Source organism: Stegodyphus dumicola, chromosome 7 (assembly GCF_044657685.1).
Source record: "Stegodyphus dumicola isolate Sdum_Otavi_A_Nest chromosome 7, ASM4465768v1".
NCBI lineage: Eukaryota > Metazoa > Arthropoda > Arachnida > Araneae > Eresidae > Stegodyphus > Stegodyphus dumicola.
Window position 1 is genome coordinate 50,008,852 of NC_140774.1, and position 26,613 is coordinate 50,035,464.

At 33.4% G+C, this 26,613-nt stretch overlaps 1 protein-coding gene across 1 annotated transcript in view; it reads right to left on the reverse strand.

Moving 5' to 3' along the window:
- LOC118197423 (uncharacterized) overlaps positions 1 to 26,060 on the reverse strand; it is a 235,726-nt gene extending 209,666 nt beyond the window's left edge. Inside the window, exons 1-4 of the mRNA XM_085820180.1 lie at positions 25,930 to 26,060; positions 16,843 to 16,936; positions 14,124 to 14,250; positions 3,431 to 3,573 (exon numbers count right to left, since the gene is read on the reverse strand). Coding sequence (XP_085676306.1) covers positions 3,431 to 3,573; positions 14,124 to 14,250; positions 16,843 to 16,936; positions 25,930 to 25,995 — 430 coding nt within the window. The 5' untranslated portion in view covers positions 25,996 to 26,060. The remainder of the gene's footprint in view (positions 1 to 3,430; positions 3,574 to 14,123; positions 14,251 to 16,842; positions 16,937 to 25,929) is intronic.
- Positions 26,061 to 26,613: the final 553 nt, after the last annotated feature.

Sequence of the window (26,613 nt, forward strand, 5' to 3'; positions counted from 1 at the left end):
TAAGGCTTAAAGATGCACTTCTGTGTTGTCAACACAGAAACGCAACTAAAATAAAACTACATTGGTAAAATGTAGAAGTTTAATGACATTGCTGGAAAGCAATAAATTTTTAAAATAGCAGTTAACATTTAACATTGTTTAATAAAAACTGTGTTAAATTTAAACAGCTGCAAAACGTTATTAAAACAATATCATTTTGCAAAATTAAAACATATTTGTAACACTGAAACAAAACTACATTAAGTAGCTTTATTTTACATTTCGTACTACATTATGCAAGTTTTTATTTTTTATTTTCTTATGTGTAAAATTTGAGAATATTTTCCCAACGTCTGACGCAAATCATATATTTTCCCTGAAGCATGCGGTTTTAGGTATCACCGTTAGCCTTACCGTCTTGGAGAGCAGATAAACTCATAGTATTATGTTGTTGTATTTAATAATATTTGATTTAGAATATTACATTTATAACACTATATCTGTCATTTGATACGTTATTATATAATTTACTTATTACATTGTTGCCATCAATTATTAATAAATCTCAAAGAAAATGATATTTTCTTCACCACAAGAACTTCTAGTCTGAGCAAAATAGAAAGGGTTGCCATTTATCTTACTATAAAGAGTATCTGTTGCAGACCTTGTGCGTAAGTGATCCAGTCGAAAAAATCGTACTTAAAATGTTAAATTTTTTCTTTGAAAAACGTCTTTATATGAATGCATTTATGATGGAATAATTTGATAGTATTCTTTTCTTTTCTGCCTGATAGGATGCACTATAACGCACGTAATGGTAGGGTATTTTATAACGTAACCATACTGTAATGTAACGTAACATTTCAAAACTTTTGAGAGGCTCCGCTAAGAGCATTTTTGGCATCAATGCTATGCATAAGAGCATTATACATTACGTCAGTATTAAGCATAACTCTCAAACTACCGTCGTTTTATAGTTGCATGTGTACATACTTTTCATTACTAACAAAAACTATACCTAGGAACATTTTCTTATGAATATCTTGACTAAAACCCATATTCTGCTCAGTTCCAGCATTAGCTAACTGATATGGCTAAGTCCCAAAATGTACATACTTCGGAATTTAGCCGGCTACTTCTAGATTTGGTCAGAAGCAAGGGCCAAAATTACAAATTTTTTTTCCCTTTTTTTAAGTGATTTTTTACAAAATTTATCTTTTTGCCGGCTAAGAAATATATTTTCTGTTTAATGTCTGTACTAACATCATTAGTACATAAATAAAAATATTTATGATGGCTTCGCAAATGTATAATGAATGACAAAATACAAAAATATTGAAATATGAAAATTTAATGTATTCATCTAACATCACGTCAAGTTTATTACTGTGGTTTCAAAAAACTAAGTTTCGCAAAAATCGAAGATATAGGACCTAAAGTCATACATTTTAAAAAAAAACTCTTCTTCAGTTTCTTAATAAAAAAGAAATATAGTTATTTAAAAAGTTCTGCAGCCTTTTCTTTGTCTAGATCTTTTACACGTTAGAACTGGAACAAATATTTCGGCTAATATTTTTGGTTTGCCAGGATGACAAAGCGAAAATAATAAACGCATCGAAAATGCTTGTTTCACGGTATTTAATAAATGAATATATGAAACTAAATAAATAAAAATATGTTTCTCATGGATGTGAAAATTACCAAAAAAAAAAAAAAAACAGATTAAAAATATGACGATCTTAATATTATGATAGGTATTTCATATTTCGTTGATTGTGACAGAAGAAAAGTATAGAAAGGTTGTAGCATTTTATGCTAATTAACTGCTAATTAACTTATGATTAATTAATTAGCTTAATTAATTATAATTCAGTTCTTATAAACTGAAACTATTATAACTTTATCTTTCCGTAGTCTTCACCAGAATGCAAATTAATTTTATATTTAAGTGTGGGGCCTTATGGACGTAGGTTTCTTCATGTGTAACATGATTGTGAGCTTTAAAAATTCTCCACGAAAGCATTCCTTCCTTTCGAACATATAGTCCTGAAAGCCTACCCTTAGGTGCTTTAACCTTTAGGTAGTGCACCTTGCTATAGCCAAATAATACGGTTCAAACGCTTTGTGAAATATGAATATGAAGGCGTTTTCGACAGGAAATCATCCCGAAGGCGTTTTGTAGTAAGTAATTAAAGCTATGAATGAACAATTTAGTTCAGTTTTCATTATTTTAACGGGACAAGGAAATCTACGATATTTCTTCATCTACATTATGCGATTCTCGAATGAGCTTTTAATTTTTCAACTGAAAAGTTCAGATGAGCTTTTCAATTTTATGTATGCTAACTGTATGAACTGACAAATCTGTATGATTATACTAATGAAAAAGTCAGCGTTTAATTATTATTTTATTATAGTTCAGTTACATTGTGTCAGGTGTCTTTGGGTCCCGATTTGAATTCTAGAGAACGCGTAGGTATTTTTAATTTTTCCTCTTCCAACGTATGTAATACAGGTGTATCTTGGGCAGTGCTGTCGGTGATAAGGCAGCGGCTAAATGACCAGTAGGTTTGATCGCCCTCCGTGAATGCACAATAAGCAAGTATTCGGCAAATGAAAAAAAAAAATTACACATTTAAATAGAAAACATACTTTTCATTCTCGAAGGTCGTGAACATTGTGAGGAATCATCAAAAGCGAAATAAAAATAGCTCCTAATTTTGACCAGATGTTTCCAGCTAAACTTAAAACCGATGGTCCGAAGTAACGGCAAATTCTTGTATTTCAGAGAACAGCTAATGTTAGAAATAGCCAACTTCAGGCTTTGTTTGTAATATAAACAGCACATACGTTAAGTTACATATGAGCTTACCATACATCAGAACGTTCAGTTACATTTATCACATATATTCATCACTTAACTCCGTAAGGTTTATTTTAGTTAACTGTTATCTCATTACTTTAAAATCTGAATTATACTTCTACTGTTTCACTTACTTCATCAGAATATGTAAATGAGAGAAGTTTTAAAAAGATTTAAGACTATTAAGTTTAAGAAAGACAAGTGACGAATCCAGCCGGTCATAATTTGAATATTAAGTAATAGTTCATGAAATTAATTCAGCTAGGTTCTACAACTAAAACGTATGAACTGTAAAATTATTTGAATTCCGTGTTGTATCTTATTCTCGCTATACAGGGAAATTAACTTGTGTTCATTAATGGTAGAAACAATTTTAATTGTTTTATTTCTGCTGTATTATGTTCTGACACTGCAGTAAAAGCAGGAACGAAGATTCGTTTTTCCGCTAGAAACCTAGACAGTTTCATATTAAGTCAAATAGACATTAATTCAAATTGAATTTAATCTTATAATTCTTAACACAAAATGCAAACATAAAGGAAATGAAATATAGCAAGCATTCAGCTTCAAAGATTAAATGTCATCTACCTAACAATGCCGAGAGATCGGGTCCAGACAGTGCATCCACCGCTGCTCGCATGAGGCGTATGCCTTTGGGCAAGGCTCCTACTAGTTCTGTTATATTTTGATCCATGATCAGCGGCATCGTATTCTCTACCAGCTCTCTTACACTAGAAGAGAACGATATTTGTAATAAATTTATGCAGAAAAGAAAAACAAGGTAACAGTATCACATAAATATGGAATATATCACACAATAATTGCATTTAACGTATATGCATAATGTCATTTCCCATGATTGAAATGATTTTAACAAAATTCTACAAATACTATGAACTCCTTCTAAAACGAGCACGCACATTTGAAACTGATCTTCCGTATAAGACGGTAGTCTTGCAAAGGAAATATTGAATACTGATATTTATTTATATTCCTAAAAATGGTGGTCGCTTCAGAATCTGTTGCATTAAGAACGTGATCATTACGAAAGGGTTCACTGTATAAGGTGCAGCAAAGAATTATGTGTTTTCAAGGTCAATAAAAATGTTTATAACCATTATAATCAATTTTTTAATTTTACGAAGGTGTGTGATTTAGCTTTTCTGTTTCCGCGGTTACCAGTGCATTTGTCATCAGACCATCAGCCAAAATTAACATGCCATGAGATATTTTATATTTCGCTTATCATCCACGCGATTTAATGTACTTATCATTCTTTATACCAATACATGTTAAGAATTCAGTGGTACCTCGGTACACGTTCACTCCGGAATACGCCCTGTTTGGACGCGAAAATTTTTGTTTGGTATACGACATTTGTTTGGAATATGATTCGAATTCCAGGAATCACTTCCCATGAGTCAATACACCTATTGCTAATATTCAATAAACAGTCAACGCTATAACTCAAGTGATTTTCAAGTATTTCGCATTTTTAGCCAAACTATTTCGTTAATTCATTAACAATGAATTTTAGGAAAATGAATGAAAAGAAGTAAGCTACGAAGAAAATAGTAGTACCATCACGCAGGGGAAAAAACAGATTGCTGAAAAGTATGGCGATGGTGTGCGTATCCAAGACATATTGCGTACAGTATGCCGAGTAAAATCGTGTCTTACACTGTGAAGACCAAAGACGCTAATAAATCGGCTAACGTTACGAAGAAGGTGAAATCAATTACCAAACAAAGATCACAAGTGCTAGAGCATGTTAAAAAATTTTCTTTGATCTGGATAGCAGAAAATCGCGTAGGTATAGTATCATGCGCCATTCTTCATTTACGCACAGTATATATTTCACCAGCCGTATTTGTATTTCAGAATTAAACAATGTTATAATGACACCTAGAGGAGTTTTTTAAAAGAATGGATGAATTATTGGAAACGTTATAAAGTATCTCTCCCGCCTTCGTGATGTGGTGGTCTGCACGCTGGGCACGTATTCCAGAGGTCCGCGGTTCGATTCCCGGCAAAGGCGTTGCCTATGTTTCATCTTTCCTGCTTCTAAAAAAACCCTAATGTCTCTACAGTAGTCGCCCTTTAAAATGGGGAGCATATGAGGTATTTTTCTCCCGCCTTCTTCGCATGCCTTCGTGGTGTGGTGGTCTGCACGCTGGGCGCGTATTGCGGTTCGATTCCCGGCAAATGCTTTGCTAATTTTTCTTCTCTCCGGCCTAAAAAATACCTAATGCCTCTACAGTGGCGCCCTAACTAAAAGGGTGGTGGATGATGAATCTCCACACCCAGGATTTGGCGATTGGGTCCCCTAAAAACCCCAATCACACTTTAAAAGGAGTAGTATATAAATTATTTCTCCCGTCGTCGTTGTGTGGTGGTCTGCACGCTGGGCGCGTATTCCAGAGGTCCGCGATTCGATTCCCGGCGAAAGCGTTGCTAATTTTTCATTTTCTCCTGCTTCCAAAAAATACCTAATGTCTCTACAACGTTCATTTGGGATACGTTCAAATGTCTTAAACGGGTTAATGACGTATACCGATGTACTACTGTATATTATTACAATTTATATTTGTGCATTACAGCTAACCTAAACTTTTACTTAATTAAATAATCAGCGTCACCATCGCAGGTTTATTTACTAAAGTGCCACTAAATTATTCAAACCTCGATTACTTGCCCGTCAATAAATATTGTTACACGGAAATGCCTCTGATTTGGATTTTGCGGAAATGCCGTGTGAAGAAGTGCCATTAAACCTTTTTCTTTCGTGTTTTAAAATTTATTTTTATTTATTCTCCTTCCTTCAGATTATAAAACTACAAATCTTGGAGATCGTAGTAAATTCAGCTTAATTTCTTGCAAAATCGTAGGCAAATTTTTAGACAGCAACTAATTTCGAAAGGATCCGAAATGGAATTTCCTAGACCATCCCCAGATTTAACAGGCATTAAAGCTAGAATTATTTAAAAGAAAAATCACCTCCAACCCGACAACAGTTTAATGCAATATTCTGACCTGAGATCTACCTCTTGCCGATAACGATTAGAATTTGTATGCTGTCTTCTACAGCCAACAGAAAGTTAAAATAGTGTAATACTTCTTTGGCGATATGAAGCAACTCCAATGATGGAACACAGCAATAACTTTTATTTAACACTCAAAAAAATGGCGACATACAAACAAGAAGAGAAAACATATTCTATCATTTAAAAATAAATTACATTCTTCGTGCGAGAGTCGCACGAGGCACTCGAGTCTGGTGCCATTCACAAATACCTTAATGTTCATCTATTTAAATTATTTAAACTACAAGATTTTAATATTATTTAAATCTGTTACAACCTCTCCCCCAACGGAGAGACTTTTACCGAAGGGAAAAGTTCTGTAAATTTCGAAAGTTTATAAGCTCAGCTTGCTCAATTGCTTAAAGAGAAAAGATAACTTCTCTCATAAGTTTCCAAATTTTCAGGCCGAAAATTTTAAGTTTTAAACAAATATTTTTACACTACATTTAAATAGGAAGAAAAAAATGGAGAACGTTCAAATACATCAGTTGAGTATACATCAAATAAATAAATAAATCCTGAACGTGGTTACATACACTAAGAGTTATTACATTACTTAATTCTACTCAGAACATCTACGTTCTTGTGCAAAGATCCTTTGCGATGAATGACCTTAAAATTATAAGGTTGTAATGAGAGTGCCCAGCGCATCAATCTAGAGTTACATTTGGCGTTGGATTGTAGCCAGACCAAAGGATTATGATCAGTCTGAATCAAGAATTCTTGCTGACCATCCAGATAAAGATGCAGTTTCTTGATAGCGTAGATGATAGCAGCGCACTCCTTTTCAGTAGTACAATAATTCTTTTCAAACTTAGTAAATTTTTTGCTTATATACAAGATAGGATGTTCACGTTGTTCATCATCTAATTGGCATAGTACTATACCCATGCCATTGTCTGAGGCATCGGTTTGTATAATAAACCTTTTATCAAAATCGGGAGCATACAGAATTGGTTTCTTGCATAGCAACTCTTTTAAATTTTTAAAAGCTTTGTCACATATTTCAGACCATTGTATATTTCCTTTTTTTGTTACCCCCTTCAAAGCGTCCGTGAGGGGTGAAGCAATTTCCGAAAATCTCGGTATGTACTGGCGATAATACCCTACCAGTCCTAAGAAAGCACGTACTTCTGCTTTGGTTTTAGGTGTAGGATACTCCTTTACAGCCAGGATCTTTACTTCATCCGGGGTTCGTTGTCCTTGTCCCACAACATGGCCTAGGTATCTCACTTGATCTTGTGCAAATTTACATTTTGATGGTTTTAGTCGTAAATTTGCTTTTTGTATTCTCTCTAGAACAGAAGTTAAGTTTTTAAGGTGCTCTTCCCAGTTTTCTGAGTAAATGGCAATGTCATCCAGGTATGGTACAGCGAAACCTTCGCATCCAGCCAGGACTTTAATCATAACTTTGCTAAAAAAATATGGGACATTTTTTAATCCAAAGGGTAAACGTAGAGGCCTGAAACTTCCAAAACTAGTTACAAATGTTGCATATCTTTGGGCTCTTTCTGTTAACGGAATTTGCCAGTAGCCTCTAGATAAATCTAATAGGGTAATATATTTTGCTTTTGCTACAGTTTCGATACGTTCTTCAATATTAGGCAAAGGATAGTATTCAGTTTTAGTAACAGCATTGAGTTTACGATAATCAATACAAGGCCGAGGATCCTTTGATGAAGATTCTATCAAAATCATGGGAGATGTATAGTCCGATTCTCCCGGCTCTATAATTTTAAGATCGAGCATTTTCTGTATTTCCTTTTTGAGAATTTCAGTCTGTCGGGGTGACAGTCTGTATGGCTTTATTTGTATTGGTTCGTTATTTAATAGCTCAATATCGTGACAAACTAAGTTTGTTAGTCCAGGATTATTTGAAAAACAACCAGAATATTTCCATAAAATCTTTCGTAAATCTTCTATTTCCTCGGATTTCAACCTTTTCTCGAGTTCATTCTCCTCTATGATATCCGAGAAATTTAACATACTTGGATTGGAAGGTAAACGAGGAATGTCCATTTCTAAGTCTCCTTCCACTTCAGTTATCATATTAATCATTTCTGGTCTTTTGTAGTATGATTTAAGCATGTTAATGTGATATACTTGATTTGGCTCATTTTGTTCCTCAAAACTTACAATATAATTGGTTTCTGAAATTTTCTGCTCTATTTTTCCAGGTCCTTTCCACTGTACTTCTAGTTTATTTTGACGATTCGTTGATAAAACAAGAACTAAATCTCCTCTAGCAAATTCTCTTTTCACTGCGTTTCGCTCGTACCATGTTTTCCTCCGTTGTTGAGCTTCTTTCATGTTTTCTACGGCAAGTTCTTGGCATTTCTTCATTCGATTAATAAGTTCAAAAACGTAACTGACAACATTATTACTTTCTTCAATCGGTTCTAGCCACTGCTCATAAAGTAAAGTGATTGGCGTTCGTAGGTTTTTGCCATGAACTAATTCTGCTGGTGTAAAACCAGTGCTTTCGTGTGTGACTGTTCTGAAAGCAAAAAGAACTGATGGTAGATAATTCTCCCAATCCGAAGTCGCTCCTATACATACGACTCTTAACACCCTTTTTAGCGTTCTATGGAATCGCTCAACGGGATTACTCTGCGGATGATACACAGAGCTTGTTACATGTTTAATTCCGAAACGCTCCAAAAATTCCTCTGTCAAAGCACTGACGAAAAGGTCCCCTGATCTGTTTGGATCACTTTTGGGAAACCCATACGACTGAAAATCTGTAAGAAAGCATCAATCACAGATGGCGAAGAAATGTCTGTCACCGCAACAGCATCTGGATATTTGGACGACATACACAGAGCTGTAATAATATATTTTTTCCAGTCTTTGAAATAGGTAGCGGACCAACGGCATCGGCATTTATTTTAGTGAATATTTCGGAAATTACTGGTACTAATGTCATTGGAGCCTTCTTTTTGTCATTTCCTTTTCCAGCGCGCTGACAAGCATCACAGGTTCTTACAAAATCTTCAGTTCTTTGTAACACCTCGTCCAGTAAAAATATCTAGCAAGTCTTCCTTTGGTCTTTTTGACACCCAAATGACCAGAAGTTTCTTCGTGGCACATCTTTATAATTGACGGCTTGAGTTTTTCAGGTATAACGACAAGCTGTCTTTCAAAGCCCATTTTATCCGTCGTTTTTTTAACTAAAAGTTCTTTTCCTATCAGACTATAGTTCTCATTTTTGCATGTACCTTCTTTAACTTCTTGGATGATTTTAGACAGTTCCTTATCAGCAAGCTGAAGTTGTGCAATTTCTTCTGAGTCAATGTTTACCAGTTTCATGAGAGTTTCATCTTCCGAATTTAGCTCCGGTAAATTATCTTCTTCTTCAAAAACATCTCTGGATGCTTTATTTTCTTCCTTCATCGGTTCTAAGATCTTCTCTTCGGCTATTTCTCTTTTCTTTTAAGCTCTAGTAGAGACAGCATTAACCTGGTGAGGACAACTATCAGGTTCCTTTCCTTGTTTATTCAACAGTGCAAAAGTTCGATTGCCTAATAAATACCTTCCTTTGTCGAGTTCATTTCTAATAATGGCAGCCTTAGTTATTACTCGTCCAAGATCGCAATTTAGTTCGATCTCAGCCAATGGTAAACAGGTTGGATTCAAATCTAATGGCTGTTGCACCCACACATTTTCACCTGTCAGCATTTCCAGCGTGATGTATTTGCGACAAACTATATCAATACTAGCACCTGATACCCTTAATATAGGAATTTTATGACCATTTACGTAACCCATACTAGTATAAGGTAATAGAAATTTATCCTCTGGTTTTGCACTAATTCTGTTAAGATTAGCAGGAGATTCAGTACTATTCTTAAGTTTTGGACATTGGGGTCTTAAATGTTGATAGGACCCACACTGATAGCATTGTGGCGTTTTTCGTTTTTCATATTTATCATCTGGACGTGGACTTCTAGGTCTATGAAACCAGCTTTGCGAATTAAATCCTGATGACAATTTTTTTTTCAGTTTTATTTTTATTATCTGAACTCAATTTACCATGAGTTAGTGCATTGTATCTTTCTTTCTGCCGATCGACTACAGGCCTTTTTTGAAAGTTTCCGCAAACGTTTTCATAGGCATCAAGTTTTTTTTCAGCTAATTTTTTCGATGAAATCATCTCTACCCATTCATCAAGAAAATGATCTCGAATTTCAGGAGGAACTCGACGTTTAAGTTGGTCAAGCACCATCAAATCTAGCAACTGATCAAAAGTCTTAACTCCTAGACCAGTCACCCATTCTTTGCAATAATTTTCTATTTCATAATTGAAATCCACCCATGTGGATTCGGTACTTTTTTGATGTTTCATAAATTTCTGCCTAAACTTTTCCGGGCTTAATTTAAACCGTCTTAACAATAAATGTTTCACGTGTTCATAGTCTTTAGCTTTATCGGAGGGTTCTCTAGCTATTAACTGGGTTACATTGTAAGGAAGTAGTCCTAGTAATTGAGATACAAATTCTTCTTTATCAATTTTAACCCATTCTGCTTTCCTTTCAAACAATAGCAAATATAGACTGATATCTCCTTTCTTGTCATCGAATTTCTGCATAAGGTGACGCAGCTCCGTTTTCGGCTGGATCTGTCCGGTATTTTGAGACTTTGTCTCTGCTTCAAGTCTTAATCTCTCTAATTCATACTGTTCGTTTCTTCTCCGCTCTTCTGCTTCTTCCTGTCTCCTACGTTCTTCTCTTTCCTCCCTCTCTTTCCGTTCTTCTCTTTCCTCCCTCTCTTTCCGTTCTTCTCTTTCCTCCCTCTCTTTCCTTTCTTCTCTTTCCCTTTCCTCCCTCTCTTTCCTTTCTTCTCTTTCCCTTTCCTCCCTCTCTTTCCGTTCTTCTATTAATTTGTCTAAAACTCCTTTGACGAAGACTTCATCATAATCTCTACTTTCAACAATTTTCTGTTTTAAATCAACTATTTTCAAATCTGCAGTCACATGAACTCCCAGTTCAGCTGCGAGATTTTGCAAATCTTCCTTACGAGCTCTTCCTAAGTAAGACATTGTTTCTATGTTTAAAATTAACGAACACTGTGTTCCTTATTTTTCCTCAAAATAGCTCAAAAATGAAATATTTAAATTATATGAAGTTCATTCTCTGGACCACATTAATTGTGATTAAAATAAGAATAATAACATAGAGCAATATATATATCTACCGTCTGGACAACTAAAATGAATATTAAATATAATATCAAATACGGTAATAAAATAAGACAATTTATTATTAACAGGAAGTAATAATCTGGTGTTACTAATATTATGTCTCAGTGATGAACTAATAAAATAAAAATACGCACGATTATTCGATCTTGGTCGGTGCCTCCAAAATAATTATGACTGTAATACTTCTTTGGCGATATGAAGCAACTCCAATGATGGAACACAGCAATAACTTTTATTTAACACTCAAAAAAATGGCGACATACAAACAAGAAGAGAAAACATATTCTATCATTTAAAAATAAATTACATTCTTCGTGCGAGAGTCGCACGAGGCACTCGAGTCTGGTTTGAAATATTGCCATTCACAAATACCTTAATGTTCATCTATTTAAATTATTTAAACTACAAGATTTTAATATTATTTAAACCTGTTACAATAGGAAGCGTTCAAGTGATTGTTTCTTCAGCTCGATGTTAAATAAATTATTCTTTGTAAATTTGTTGTAATTACAATGCCCGAGAAGTTGCAATAAATAGTTCTATTCCTAGTTCACCTTTAGTGTTGCAGTTTGGACTAAAATCATTTTGGAACACATTATATATGAATAAATCCAATAAATTCCGCATATTACATTAATTCATGCTTACTTTACATATAAGAAAGTTCGTATACGCCGAAGTTTGATATTTCAAATATTGTGTAAATGTGCATTAAGGAACATATAAGTTTAAAAACATAAAGAAAATGTTCTGAGACAGATACGTAATATAAGGTAATGCGTATTAAGGAACATATAAGTTTAAAAAATAAGGAAAAAATTCTGAGACAGATACGTAATATAACGTCTCAAAATACGTCTCAAAATTAACGTAATATTTAATTTGCGTGGCATTTTTTCCCTTTGGGTTGACAATGCTCCCTGAAGCACGCGTTGCATAATTACATTCCCGTTAGTAATAAGTTAGTCGTAATGGAAAAATACACGATGCACTTTCCAAAACTCGAAAAGGAATTTTTTCTAAAGTTAGATGACTTTTTATCAGATTTAATAACTTAGACAACAAAAATTGCATAAAATGTTGATAAATATCAAAACGTAACAAAAGTAATTTTTTATATTCGTAAATTAAAAAGCTAAATACTTAACAAATAAATAAAAAGATGACCGCATTCTCCCCCCCCTCTGAAACTAAGAAATTCCCTCAAAGGAGTGATTTTCACATTGGTTCGGGAGCCCCTGGTGTACCTTACTGCGAGATGACCACAGTACTTTTATGGCCTCAGTTTAAAGCCGTGAATTTTGCTCTATGTTTGATGCTCTATGTTTGCTCTATGAGATCTTCTCCCAGCAGGATGGTACCACATGTCATGCTGTTAAAAGCAGAAATTTTGAGGGCGGTTGATTTCGCACAATAGTAATCACAATTAGGCACCAATGTTTTGCAATCTTGATTCTTATATCTGGAAGTTTATAAAGTCCAAAATTTACAGCAAATAAATGCCAACCATTTTTAAACTGTGCTACATGTGGTTATATATAGGGAATCCTATTCTTAGAAACAACCTATTATCAGTTAAAATATTGTGACGATTATACGTAAACATTTTTAATTAAATATATTAAGATTGAGTACATTTAAAATTATATCAAATAAATTCTTTTAATGAAACATAGTCGAAGGTAACTGACAATGCCACCGATCTACAGGTTGAGGGTCAATATCTTGGGATTGGGCGTTAAATTAAAATTGACAAATAAAGTTAAGCACAGACAGCTAATGGGTGGATAGATATCGATGAAAGCTAATGTAGTATACAGGGTGTTTGAAAAGGTCGCTGCAAACTTAACATGCTGGTCTTTCATACCATGACAAAGAAAATTTACATAGGAACCGTAAATGAGAACGGCGACAGTTAGAAGGCAATGTTCGCAGGCTTATGGAAAGTGGAAAGGTTAGGACGTTCCATGAGAAGGATGAATCGGTTCACTAACTCAATTCTTTATGGATATTGTGTGACATTTTGTGGAAAGAATGTTGCCGAATCTCATGGTTGACGTTCCAGCAGCTACACGCTGAAACATCTAGTTTCAGCTGAAACATCTAGTTTCTAAAATATGCAGGCTCTTCATCATGCTGAAACTAGATGTTTCAGCATGATGAAGAGCCTGCATATTTTAGCAGCACTGTGAAGGAGTACCTGGATAGGACATATCCTGATTGCTCGATTGTTATAGACGACCAGTCGCATGGTAACCGCGATATCCCGACCTGACTCCCTTGAATTTCTACCTGTGGGGATGCATGAAGTCCGTGTTGGAAGTGGCGCTACCTGACCATGACACGCCTGCCTATTTTGAATGGGTCCGTGAATCCATGCTTCAACGTTGTGAACCATGCATTGTGAGGACATGGGCTTCGTTGCCAGGATATTGGAAGTGGCGGCAGGTTACCATGACACGCCTGCTCATTTTGAATGGGTCCGTGAATCCACGCTTCGACGTTGTGAAGCATGCATCGTAGGGAATGGAAGGAATTTTGAATAGCTGCTATGATTTAACCATGTTCTTTAATAAAAGACACTTTAACACCTCTTTTGACATCTTTTCTTTCTTCCCCTCTACGCTCAAGAACATTGCCCTCTAGTGGTCGCCGTTTTCGGACACAAGTTCCTATGTAAATCTTCTTTATCATGGTATGACAGACTAGTATGTTAAGTTTGTAAACGACCTTTTAAGACACTCTGTTAAAATGCGGTAGCAAAACTTATTAAACTCCCTCTATGTTAAGTTCATGATACTGTAAGATAGCGTTATGTAAAAGATCCAAAAATTTTGGAATGTTTCAAAAGTGATAAAAATATGTATACAATAGACTACCAGATAAAATAATGTATACGATAAAAATATGTGCTTAAAATATGTATTTTTATTTCATCAACTTTTAAAACAAGAACATATTTTCTGCACTAATATTAAAAAACCGAATGCTTTATTACCTGGATCCAGGATATGATGGAATATCTTCGTACTGAGTCTCATTTTGGCAATCATCTATATTGCATATCATGGACTGCACGAATGGAATGACTCCTGCGGATGGTAACGCCCATGCTTTGTAGTAACCTTAGAGCAAAAGAAAGAAAGATATCATATTAAAACACATTCAGTAAACAGAACCTCATAAAGAAAGAAACATTTAACTTTAACATCCTATAATTCTCTAGTTTAAAAACGGCAGCTGAAAATACGTAAGGATAGATCGTATTACCGTCAAGCAATTAACTGCTGAAAAAAAAAAATAACAGACGATTCTGGACCATATGCGTTGTAAGAAAACTTTGATTTCAATAATGTTGCATGCGTTCAAAAGAAATATTAGTTGCATACATTGTAAATTAAATGCATTTTGATTAACTTCATGGTATAGGTTATTAAAATAAAATTAAAGTATCGTCTGAGGCATCGCAGATTGATTGTTTTCGGCAGTCAACAGGTATGTCAACATTGTAAAACTTTGCAATAAATTTAGGTAAACTATGAAAATAATATCAAACCGAAAGGCATTAATGCGTGGTCGATAAATGCATAGTAGAGTTAATATAGGTAACAATATGTCCAAAAAGTCTCGAAATACTTTGCTAAGGACGCTTTTACTGTAAAAATTCCATAGCTACTGCTGTAAATTTATGAAAGTGTTTTAAATGTTTTCTTAGTTTGCAGAAATACTCCGAACTTAACATTGTAGTTTATTTCTATGCAGATGACGGAAATGGAGATTATTGTTTCCATAAACGACAACGAAAAATTAGGGGTGTCGTGTTAGACAATTTGAGAAAATCTCTAAGCCCACGATGAAGCTAATAAAAATATCTCTTATCTTAGAAGCTCCTCACAGTAGATGAGTACGCTTTTATTTCTTTTTTGTTTGTTCTACTGGCTGCACAATGTCTTTTTTCATGAACTTTCATCTCAGTTCTAACATTTAAGTTTCATTTAAATTCGAAACTATCGTAATTGTTCTGTGTATTTATACGTTTAGACAGCAAGCACTATCATTTCATATAGTCACCGGTAATGAGACTTACATCCTTACCCCAGGTAGATAAATTTTCTTTACCTCCTCATATACTCTTGCTGTTTATGCTTTGAAAATGCAGCTACTGTTTGTTGCAACTCTTCGTTACAAAGCGCTCGTCACCTAATAACCCGACTCACCTGATTAATTAAAGATGTGTTCTGACATACTTATATGACTTGTACCTGAAATTAAATTATGAAGTAAATGCTTCCGATAATGCTTTAAGGTAACGTCTTATATTTGAAAGTGTAGCTCCTGGTGTTGTCACCAAATACAGAATCCAGTCTTTGTTTTACGTTTTGCCATTCTCTACGTATGCTATTAGTGCACTAAATAAACTATAACGAAAACTTCAGTATTGTCCTTCAGTATGTCGCTGATGATCATCTTAAAAAATACAGATGATCCTCGATTACACGGGAAGTTAGTGTTTAGTTTGTAAAATCGCTAGGATTTTTTGAAGAGTGAGACCTTCAAGCCTTCTGCTTCAAAAAATGAGAAATGCCCTCGCCTAGACTCGAACTTGGACCTCTCGAATACGTGATGAGTGGGCTAACGTTACACCACGAAGGCAATCTTGAAGGAGGGAGAAAATGCCTCATAAGGTATTCGTGCATTTGCAGATCTTTTATACAATTTTAGCCTCTCCATAAACTTAATCTTTAATAATGTGTTACTGACCAACAGCTTAAGGAAAAATAAAGAATAAGCATATTTTACTTGTTTATATGCATTTTCTGTTGCAATCTTACAAAATTATTTACTGATGCAAAAATTCAGACATCGGTAACAAAACGGTGACATTTGATTGGGGAAAGTAAGGGAAATAGATACACTGTTTTCTGGTAGTCTATCGTATACATTATTTAATCCTAATAATCTTCATAAACTATTAAAATACTCATCACGTATCGTATGATAATTATATTCAATAATAGAAACCAAGAAGAGCATAGCTTTTAAAGCATCTTCAGAACATATCAAGTAATTTTAATTCTTCAAGTGCCATACTCTTCTCAACATCTCAAGTTTAGTTTTATCATAATTAGAAGCACCTCACATATAATTTATCAGTACCCTTCTTAGGAAACTAAGGAAAAACAGGATGTATTTATATTACGCATAGGAAAAACGATAAAACGCCCATGCAGGTATTCAAATGCATGTCAAACTACCTCTGCTGTCTTATTCATTTAGAACGTGAATGATTTCTAAGTTGAAATGAAAATAAAAATTATAAGCAGATGTCTCTAATCTGCCCTATCCACAATGAAAAACTGCCCGACAAATACACTTTTAAAACAGATACACGGTTTTCGATTTATATCTAAAATCAATATCAAATGCGAAAATAAAATTCTAAAATAAAAATTAATTTTCTTTCATGAAATACTAAAATCATCTTTTAAAAAAATTCAAAAAGTAGTTTGAATTATTTTAAAATAATTGTAGAATTAGTTTTAAATAATTCAAATTCAATTTTTTAAATATTTAGAAGCTATGTGCTTTCAATGCTAATCCGCCTGAGCTGAAAAGGCAAAAATACACTCTTTTCAAAATTTTATTAAAAACTGCATTTTAAATCTTAAAAACATAACGTTAACAACAAGTAATAATAATAATATTAAAAAGCTTACAAGTAGGTTGAGCAACTGGTGGAATGGCATTTCTAGCAACCATAACGACAAGGAATATCACAACTGGCCAAAAGAGTTCTAAAGCTAAAACAACCTGCAGAAAGAAATTAACATAATTATTTAAAAAAGGATTCCATACATTAAAAACGTTTTATTTAATGATAATAATGTTGCAAATACAAATAAATATTATCATTGGAATGTTGTAAATTAAGTGCATTTAAAACTATAGCAATTAGATTAATCATTAATTAAATCAAGGTGACCTTCAAGGCCATTTTACTGTTGGGTTGATGTTTACTGAAGTAATTCGTGCATTATTTTTACACAATTTAAGTAAAATATGTAATAAATGCATGGTGACATAACGTATGGTAGATGTAATGTAACAAAATGAAACGATCCAAAAATTTTGAAAGAGCAGTAAAAGTCCGATAATCCGACATTCAGTTGTTTGAGGCATTCAGCAATATCCCCTTTCACCCCTTGGTACCCCTTTCACCAACATCCCTTTAATACAGTGGCATTACTGTAAGTTCACTTGGCAAGACTCGAGTGACTTAGTAGTTGTTGCACTTTTTTGTCACTTATGTTAATCTGTTTAAAACTTCGCATTTATGTATCGTTTCCTTTTTTAATCATTATTTATTTAAAATGTTTTCAAACTTGATAAGTAGGTTGATAATAAAATGAAAAGGAAACATGTGATTTTAAAAATTCACTAAAACCTGTATATTAATAACTATTATGTACTCGGCCAGATAGCTTTTTGTACCGACGCCATAGTTTCAATAAAACTTTTTTATTCATTTCGTAGTGTATGCGTGCTATTCATTTTTTACTACTGTACTTTCTTCATCCTTAAGTACTATTTTGTGCCTCTGTAGTATGAATTTCATGTCTCCCAGTTCATTTTTGCTGAATTACCACCAAAATCATAAAAGGTGCTTAAACTGTGCACACTAGTGTAATTGAAATGAAAATGATATTACCGCCTAAATCGATTCTTTTATAATGCTTATTAATACAGTGTTAAATCAAAAAGGCAAATTAGATGCATTATACAAAAATACGCAAGCCACTTTCTTTTCGTATTAAACGAAATAAAAGAAGACATTCAAATCTTATTACTACCCTACATGTCGTTTCTTCATTATTCTCATAGAAAAACTCTTCCTGGATCATTTTATATCCTGGATATGTCCACTGCATTCACATCCAGCATGTGATTCATAATTCTTCAAAAGACAATCAGGAAATGTGAATGTTTAATAAATAGACACCAAGCAGTACCTTCGGCTTACAAAATGTGTATTGTTAGGGATTAGGAATATTATCTTCAGCTCTCAGGAAGCAAATACTTCCTAATTCGCTATTATCTTTTTAATTCTTTCCTTAAAATACCCATCACAATTTGTAAAGACTTTTAAGTGGTTATACTGGAAGCAGAACAAGACGACGACGAAGTTCCTTAAAGTTCGTATCGTTTCTGAGATAGTGTTAGTTAAATGAAAAAAAAAAATCTTGTTCCATTTTTCATACTTCTTTAATATCTTGTTTAAATTCAAAAATTGTAATTTGCGAATTTCAAATTGCAATCTTAACATCTCGATGAAGTTTAGTTGATTGGTTGCATGAATTTGGTAAATATAGCAAGGTATCTATCTATATTTTTGATTTCCCGCCCCATTCATTGAAGAACACTACTGGGATACAGAAATGTACGCCCTCCTGGAGAACTTTCTCAGGAAAGCTGGCTGATATTGACGGTACAAATGAGGTAAACCAGAAAAAGACATATGTAGCCAGCTCACTTAATTGGATTTTAACCTGCATGGAACTAAAATTCGGTATTTGATTCATCGGTATTTGAGATGCTCGATTAGTAGCCAAGTGCATAACTTGACACTGTTGAGTCATTTCAAATAAACAATTACCGCTTATTTTAATTAATTAAAAAATATAAAAATATATCATAGCAAGCTTTAGCATCTTTTTTAAAGAATAATATCATCTGCTTTTAACTCGCAAAACTAAATCGCTTGAATAGCATTAAAACTGAACTTGTAGTGGCGTATATTGGAGTAAAATGGCTAAACATTTGGTCTTCAGTCGAAAAACGAAATCCGGCAAAGCGATCTGTTATTATAATATTTTTGGGAGCATAAGAAAACGAATGTTTTAAATCCCATAATTGAGTAACCCCTGTTACATAATTGAGTTACCGTTGTTACTGTTGCGCAGAACTCCTAGTCGAGGCTTTTGAAAGCTGACTTTGAACTCAGATCGTTCTTGTACTTTGATTTCATTTAATTCTTTTTCACTGTAGTTATTAAGTCAGGTACGTATGTTTTAATACATTTATGGTATTATGCAAAATATAACAAGACTTTTGAATAATAGATCTTAAAAGTCTATTAAGTTTAAAAAGTTCTTCATAAATAGTGAGAACAAAAGTAAGAACACTTTTAATTTAGTTCCAGGTACGATCGGGCGCTTCTGGTTAGGAAGCTAATAAAATAAATTTGTCTAATTAATATGATAGGTTTTAACGCTTTTACGATTTTGGATAATTTAGGGGGGTTAAAAATTGCGATAATTATAAAACATATATATAATTAACTGCAAATGAATTTTAAACCTTCTTTATTTTAGGAGCCAACTCAAATAATACATAAATGACGAAGAAAAAATATTTCAACATCTTAAAAATTTGTGGTCAGAACACACTTAAAAAAATTATTTTTAAGAATATACGTTACAGAAGTAACTGGTTTCACTGTCTTCCAGACTAAACAGCAAAAACTGCAAACCATCCCGTTTTTATTCTGAATTTAAATACAAATGCTTTGTTGTAAGATGCTTAGAAAATATAATTTTAAAGAAAAATCTCTGTTGGTCGAATACTTAAAATTCTTTCAGCGCTGTATGTATTTAAAAATGGAAGAATGGGGATGCACTACTGTAGATTTGCTAGAGAGCTGTGAATAGAACAGAGAGAAGAAATAAAAAAAAGGAACAAATGATTAAAACGAAGCGTATAAATCTCTTCTTTAAAAATAAAATGTTCATATATATGAATATATATTTACTAATGTATTATTTAGTATATTATCTCTTTTGATAAAGGCAGTTAGAATTCTATTAAAATGAAGTATCTTATAAGCATATTTAAAAAATGAATCTTGAAAATTTTTTTTTAAATGGAAACATCAAAAATGAATCAAGAAAAAATTGTAAATGGAAATTTTTAAAAAGGTATAATTAAAATTTAAAATGTAATCAATAAACCAATAAATTATCGTCATTTACTGGAAATTAGTTGACTTTTCAAGAGGAACAAACAACCTCCGATCAATTAATGATAACAAATGCGAAAGTGTTTCACCTTTTATTCAAGTAAGAATTATAATGCCAAAAAGGTATTTTAGCAAGATGAGTTTAAGCTAAGTAAGTAGTGGTTTAAGACGAATTTAAGTAAAATCACTGTATAGAATTTAGTAAGAGAGTGGCTGTTCCATCAAGTTTAAAAATAAATTCCAAAATCGTGAGATATTATTGTGAGAGTGAGTAGAAGTATTTTCTTACTTGAGTAAAATGCCCCCGACATCTTAGCCTTTAATCACGTGAACTCAATGTAAATTCGTAATTATAATGAACAAAATGCAGTCTTTGCGAAAACAATTAAACAAGCAAGAAAAGTTTAAAAAAATTATACTTGCATAAGACTTATATATGAGGGCTTAAGAGCACCTGTAAATACTAAGGCTTCCTAATTATTTCATCACCCCACCCTCTCCAACACGGAACAAGCAAATATAAAAAGACTTAGCCAAGTGCTTACAGAAATGCTGTCTCCTGATAATAGGTAAGGATACTCTACTCTGAGTCTACAACGGTGATATTAGTTCGGAGCCAGCTACGCGGTAAACTTCTCTGTGCAGCTTAGGCTGTTTTTTCTACTTATCCTTAGTTTAATTTACATTTTCTATTTTTAGTTCAAGCTAAAAGTGTTGGCTTCTTGTCTTAAGCGGGACCATCTGTGAAGCTATTTGAGTTCAAATAAAATGGTATTTTAACGCTTCTTCGGAGCTGTTATTTACGCACCAGAATTTAGAGAATAGTCGCTACGCAATTCGCCGAAGTTCTAGCAGTTAAAAGACTTTATTTTAATTAGAACACTATATATTGTTTGAAATAATAATATTGACGTTAGGAAAATGGTTCTTAGCAAACTCTTTCCAATTTTCAGAGCATTTCGTTACTTTACGTTTTGCTACGATGCATTTAAGAACCATGCGCCATGGCAGATGTAGCTATTAAAAAAAACATTGCACTGTCCCATACCGTTAATGATTAACCACCCATGACAAATGATAAATGGCGTTGAGGGTGACAAGTATACTTCAATTTAATTTTATTTCAATGGTCAAAATTGACTAAGATGTCGCATACAGGTGACCGTTAACCTGTAGTTCAGGAATGACGGTCAAATTTTAGATAATTTTATTTTTATAATTTACCATATTGATGTAAATTAGAATTCAGTTAACTTATAATACATCAAACTGATAATATTTGACAACATTTATATTTAATAATATTTGGTAAAGTAATTTTGATTGATAAAAGATGTTTTCAACGCCATGCAGTATAAATTTTTTGCAGTATCGTTTAGCTTCTTTTTAATGCTTGAATCTTTTTCTAAAGTCTCCAATTATATCTTGTCCCAGACTTCCTGTATAAAACACCAGTCACGTTAACCTAGTAATAAATCTCGGTTATACGAGACCATGAAAAAACGTGCTGGTGTGGCCATTATGCGCGAGTCACTGTTCTCTAGAAGTATAGGCATTTCTGGTACTCATTGACTGGAGTGTCCGAGCAGATTATTACACTCTTTCCCCATCGGTCTTATGGATGTTTGATGTCTTTCTGCTAAGTAATAGATATCGCACAACCTCACTGAAGTTTTCTGAATATTTTATTGCGTGATCTACATGTTATTCGTGTATCTGATTGTAGTACATGAAGTTAACGAAATTTCCTATTATTTCTTTGCGTGTGTACGAGTGCCGCAATTACATCTCTAGCTCTGCATGTGATGGCAAAATCTAGTGAGGAAAATCAGTTTGAAAGTACGAGCTTCCGCAAAGGAAGAAAAAACAAAGCATTAGGCGTAAGAGCGGTACTCCTTAATATCTTCGAGGTAAAAACAATTTTAATGAATCTATGATCCCGACCTTAATTTATCATGGGATCTCCATATGGCACATATTAAAAATGATTCGGTGCCTAAATTTTAGCTTTATTTCTTGATATGATTTCTAAGATATTTCATTTCTTGATTATGAGTTTTTTACTGTCAAGTCGATAAGAAGTTCTTCACTTTATTGACATGTTGCTGTTAAGTAGCGACTTGGTTACAATATCCTGAAACATTACATTTTTATTTCTAAAATTTGCTGAAACGTTCATGAGGGATTTTTATTCAAATATGATAGAATGATTTTTGAAGTTTCTGCCATAAGGGAATGCGTGAGTCCTGCTGCTACTGTTACAGCAGCAAAGCTCTTTCAAAGCACAAGTCTAATAGCAAGAGTCTTCGGTATAAAACATATAAGACTAAATCCGTATTGCAATCAAAGAGGACGTCTTTCTATCTCCTATATTCAGATTGCAGGCAAGCAAAATCCTACTTTAAGATAGAACCCATTTAGAAATCTCCATCCGTCGTCGACGAGGACGATTTGTGCAATGTTCTGAGAGCGAGGCTGAATACCATTATTCATAAAGTGGCATCTGCTTTTTTAATAACATGGGGGGGAGGGGGAATTTCGAAAGGTCCTGACTAAGGAAGAAAGTAAATCCTTTGCTTGAAATGTTATCTCAAGTTTTTCTAACTCACATGAAGCTACGAAAAGTGTTCCTCCCAGGAACAGTACCATAAGGAATCCGGTTCCATCTCCCCAGTGTATCTGTAATGCATTATGGTAGAAATTAAAGTAAAGTACTCGAGGACAGCATTTTTAAATAAAGTAGTCAAAAAAGCTTCATGGAAGAATAAGAAAGACAAATAATGCCAAATATAGATGCTGATAAAAAAAGCATTTATTTTCATACGGCGTATTGTTTCCGAACGAACTGAAAGCTGATTTTCAAGAAGTTTTTTTCTATTGCTGCTGGATTGGCAAGGAATACTTTGTTACGAACTGCTGGGCACTAGTAATATGCTGATTGTTTCGCTCTGCTGAAATGACCTTAAGAACCTAACCGATGTTATGCTTTAAAACCATTCAAAACGAAAAAATGTTATTTTCTGTGCGGCGATACTCTTCAAAGATGAAGACAATTCTGGAACACGGATATTTACGCCAGTGTATTCTCCGCAACTAGTCGCCATTTGCTCTGAAGAAGCATTAAAAAATTCAATGATCACTATTAACTGCAAACTAAGATCTAATTCATTCTTCTCTTCGCAAGCCTCCTTAATCTTGCGAAGAAGCATAAAAAAACTGTCCAATAAATAGGCCGAGATAAAAGGAGAAAATTAAGAACATATCATTGATAGACTGTAGGGACATTAGGTTATTTCGAAGCAGGAGAGATGAAAAATTAGCAACGTCTTTGCTGGGGCTCGAACCACGGCCCTCTCGAATACGCGACGAGCGCTCTGACCACTACACTACGAAGGCATGCTAAGAAGGCAGGAGAAATACCTTATATATTTCCCCCTTTAAAGGGCGACTGAGGTTTTAGGGGACCGAATCACCAAATCGTAGTGGTGAAAAATCATCATTCGCCACCTTTTTAGTTCGGGCGCCACTGTAGAGACATTAGATTATTATGAAAGCATGAGAGATGAAAAATGAGCAACGCCTTCACCGGGACTCGAGCCACAGGCCTCTGGAATACGCGCCGAAAATGCTGACCACTACATTACGAAGGCATGCTAAGAAGGAAATACCTTATAAGACTTTGTAATTTAATAACTAGTGCTAGTAGTAAGTCAGCTAAAATATAAAAATTATCGTATTTAATTATGATTTAATAAATGTCTGCCAAAATAATTTTATATGTGTGAAAATAGAGATTGATGATTCATCAAAATCTAGTGTATGCCTTCATTCTTCTTCGTTTTCAATGATAAATAGGTCCCCCCTTTTTGTTGCTGTTATTGTTGTTGAAATCACGTAAACGTACACATTATCAAGAATCAGAATGCATTTCCATTTATCTTCTGCGAAATAAATTTCATCTAGGGTTCTTTCTGCGTTGAGCCATATGACTCGGCTAAAGCTGGTGAATATTATTATTTTTTTTTAATCTTTTGAACGTTGGTTAATTATTTTATTTATTGTTGCTTCAAATATATTTAAAGACTTTTACAAATAATTTTTATGTGTCTGCAGATTTTCTCTTTTTACTAATAATTAACTTTAGAAACATTAGAAAACAGTATGTGTGTGGTTTCTTTCTTTTTTTTTTTTTTTTTTTTTTTTTGTGTGTGTGTGTGTGTGTGTGTGTGTGTCTGTATTTGCTTGGAGTCTTCTTTCCACGTAGAAGTCATGACTGAAGATTTTTCTCTTTCTAATTAATAGTGTTTTACATTTCGGACTTCTAATTTTAATACTATGAATTCCCAACGTTTCTGAATTATAGAATAGGAATATTTATTTCTCTTCGGAAAGCGTGAAAACATAAACTTCAATCCCCAGCTTGTTTAAATGCGAGATTTTGGAAGAAGAATAAATTTAAACATAGCAGACAATATTTCTTATTTCAAATAATAAGCTATTGCCAGAAAATTTCATTCCAACACATTTGTTTTTTTCAATTCTTTATCGAAATCGTTTTAAAAACATGTAAACATGCTCCGTATGTGAATAATATTTTAAAATAAGGAAAACACGTCTCATGTATGAATTGAAATACGTAAATTAATTAATTTTTCAAAAATCAATGAAACATCTTTAGATAATGAATTTTGTTTGTTTAATAATTTTAAAAACACTCACAAATAAGCCTATTCGGCTTTCTCTTTACTTACTTCGTAAATATCAATCCCGCTGTTATTATCAATATCTGCTTATACATTTCTGCTAATTTTTTCGTGACAGACTGACAACAGGATCTTCACGACCTTTTAAATTCTGTTTCTCAATTTAGTGCTTTAACTCTTTGTTTTCTAAATATCTTAATTTAAATTTACTGAAATATTTGAATGCAAAATCAACCACTTAAAATTTACGAAAGTTAAAAAAGTTATATGAAGGCTCAAACACACTGAACTGTCTACTTCGAAATAAATACCACCGATTTTCGGAAACGCCAAAAATATGAAATGCTTTAGCATCAGCTTAGCCTTATGTTGAAACTTCACACAAAGACATGAAAAAAATTCATACAAATAACTTATGCCATGCAATGAATCATTTAAAAAGCACTAGATCAAAATCGTTGAATCAAATTTGCTAATTACTTTACAGTAGAAATATGCTATATAATTACTATTACTACTACTTTCTTACTTACTACATAATTACTTTACTCTGAAGGATAAAATTTATAATTAAAAAATGAATAACTTCGTTTTTCATAGCAATAGTTTAGTAAGAGCTGGGGATGTAGCATGTTAATTTTTTCAATTTTAAAAATATTTAAATTGGATACTGGAGTTAGATATTTTGGCGGTCGCTTTAAGAGATATTTGATGGTATCGGTCGAATTAGGAAACAAAAGTCTTAGTGAATGAGAATATAATAATCAATACCAAAGTTTATTTATGACCTTAGAAAAATCGTAATTTAACTACTACTTCTCAATTGGTATACAAGAACATGTAAACCGATGTTATGGCTACGAGAAAGTTCATTATGTACGTATAGAATTATTATGCATTATTATGCATGATGTAGGATTACAAGCCTAATCCTTCATCATGCATCGTGTTAAAACACAGATTAAGAAAGCATATCCAATATGAAATTGACATCATCACTAAACTAGCAGACATTTTTCTAGCAAGAAAGGAAAATAGTGTAAATTAATAAATAAATATGTCACAAGTGCCAATTTAGTACTTACTGGTTGCCTTAGACGTAATGCAACATTTCGCCTCAGGAGCAATTGTACTTGTTTAATTTCTTCCATGACGATGCTTCTTTCAAACAGAAAAGAGAACCCTGACCTCCTCAGTCTTCGTCCACGAGTGGCAACATCTGAAACAGAGAAGATTGTTTAGTTAGTAGAAGAAACAGGAAGATAACGATTAAAAGTTTACAGGTAACTTCAAGTTTCTTGAAAATGAAGTAAGTAGAATATTTACGATTGTAGAAAAATCATTTTCAGTATACTTTGCTTTCATTTTAGCTGGTGGCGCTGAATAATTTTATTATGCTTTTTATACCAAAATTATGAATATTATTTAATTATTTTTTCCTGTCTTGAAAAAGCTGTATTATTTTCACCTCCATCGAGATGGAAAAGAAAGAGAAATTTAAATAACTAAGTTAATAAGCATGAATTCCTAGCCTGGCAAAATTAATTCTATAGATGCGATCCTGCTCCAGAAATTAATGGACAAGAATAATGGAAAGAATCTGGAATCAGTCCTTGCTAAGTTTAGTTTCAAGGTCTTTGATAGCACTTTTGTCGCCCGCTGCGATCTCGATGAACCTACATTCTGCCATACCGTGTTTTCCTTAATTCTGCAAATTTTGCCTCCTAGTGCGACTTCACCAGTTGGACTGATTCTGTGGCTGCCCTTGG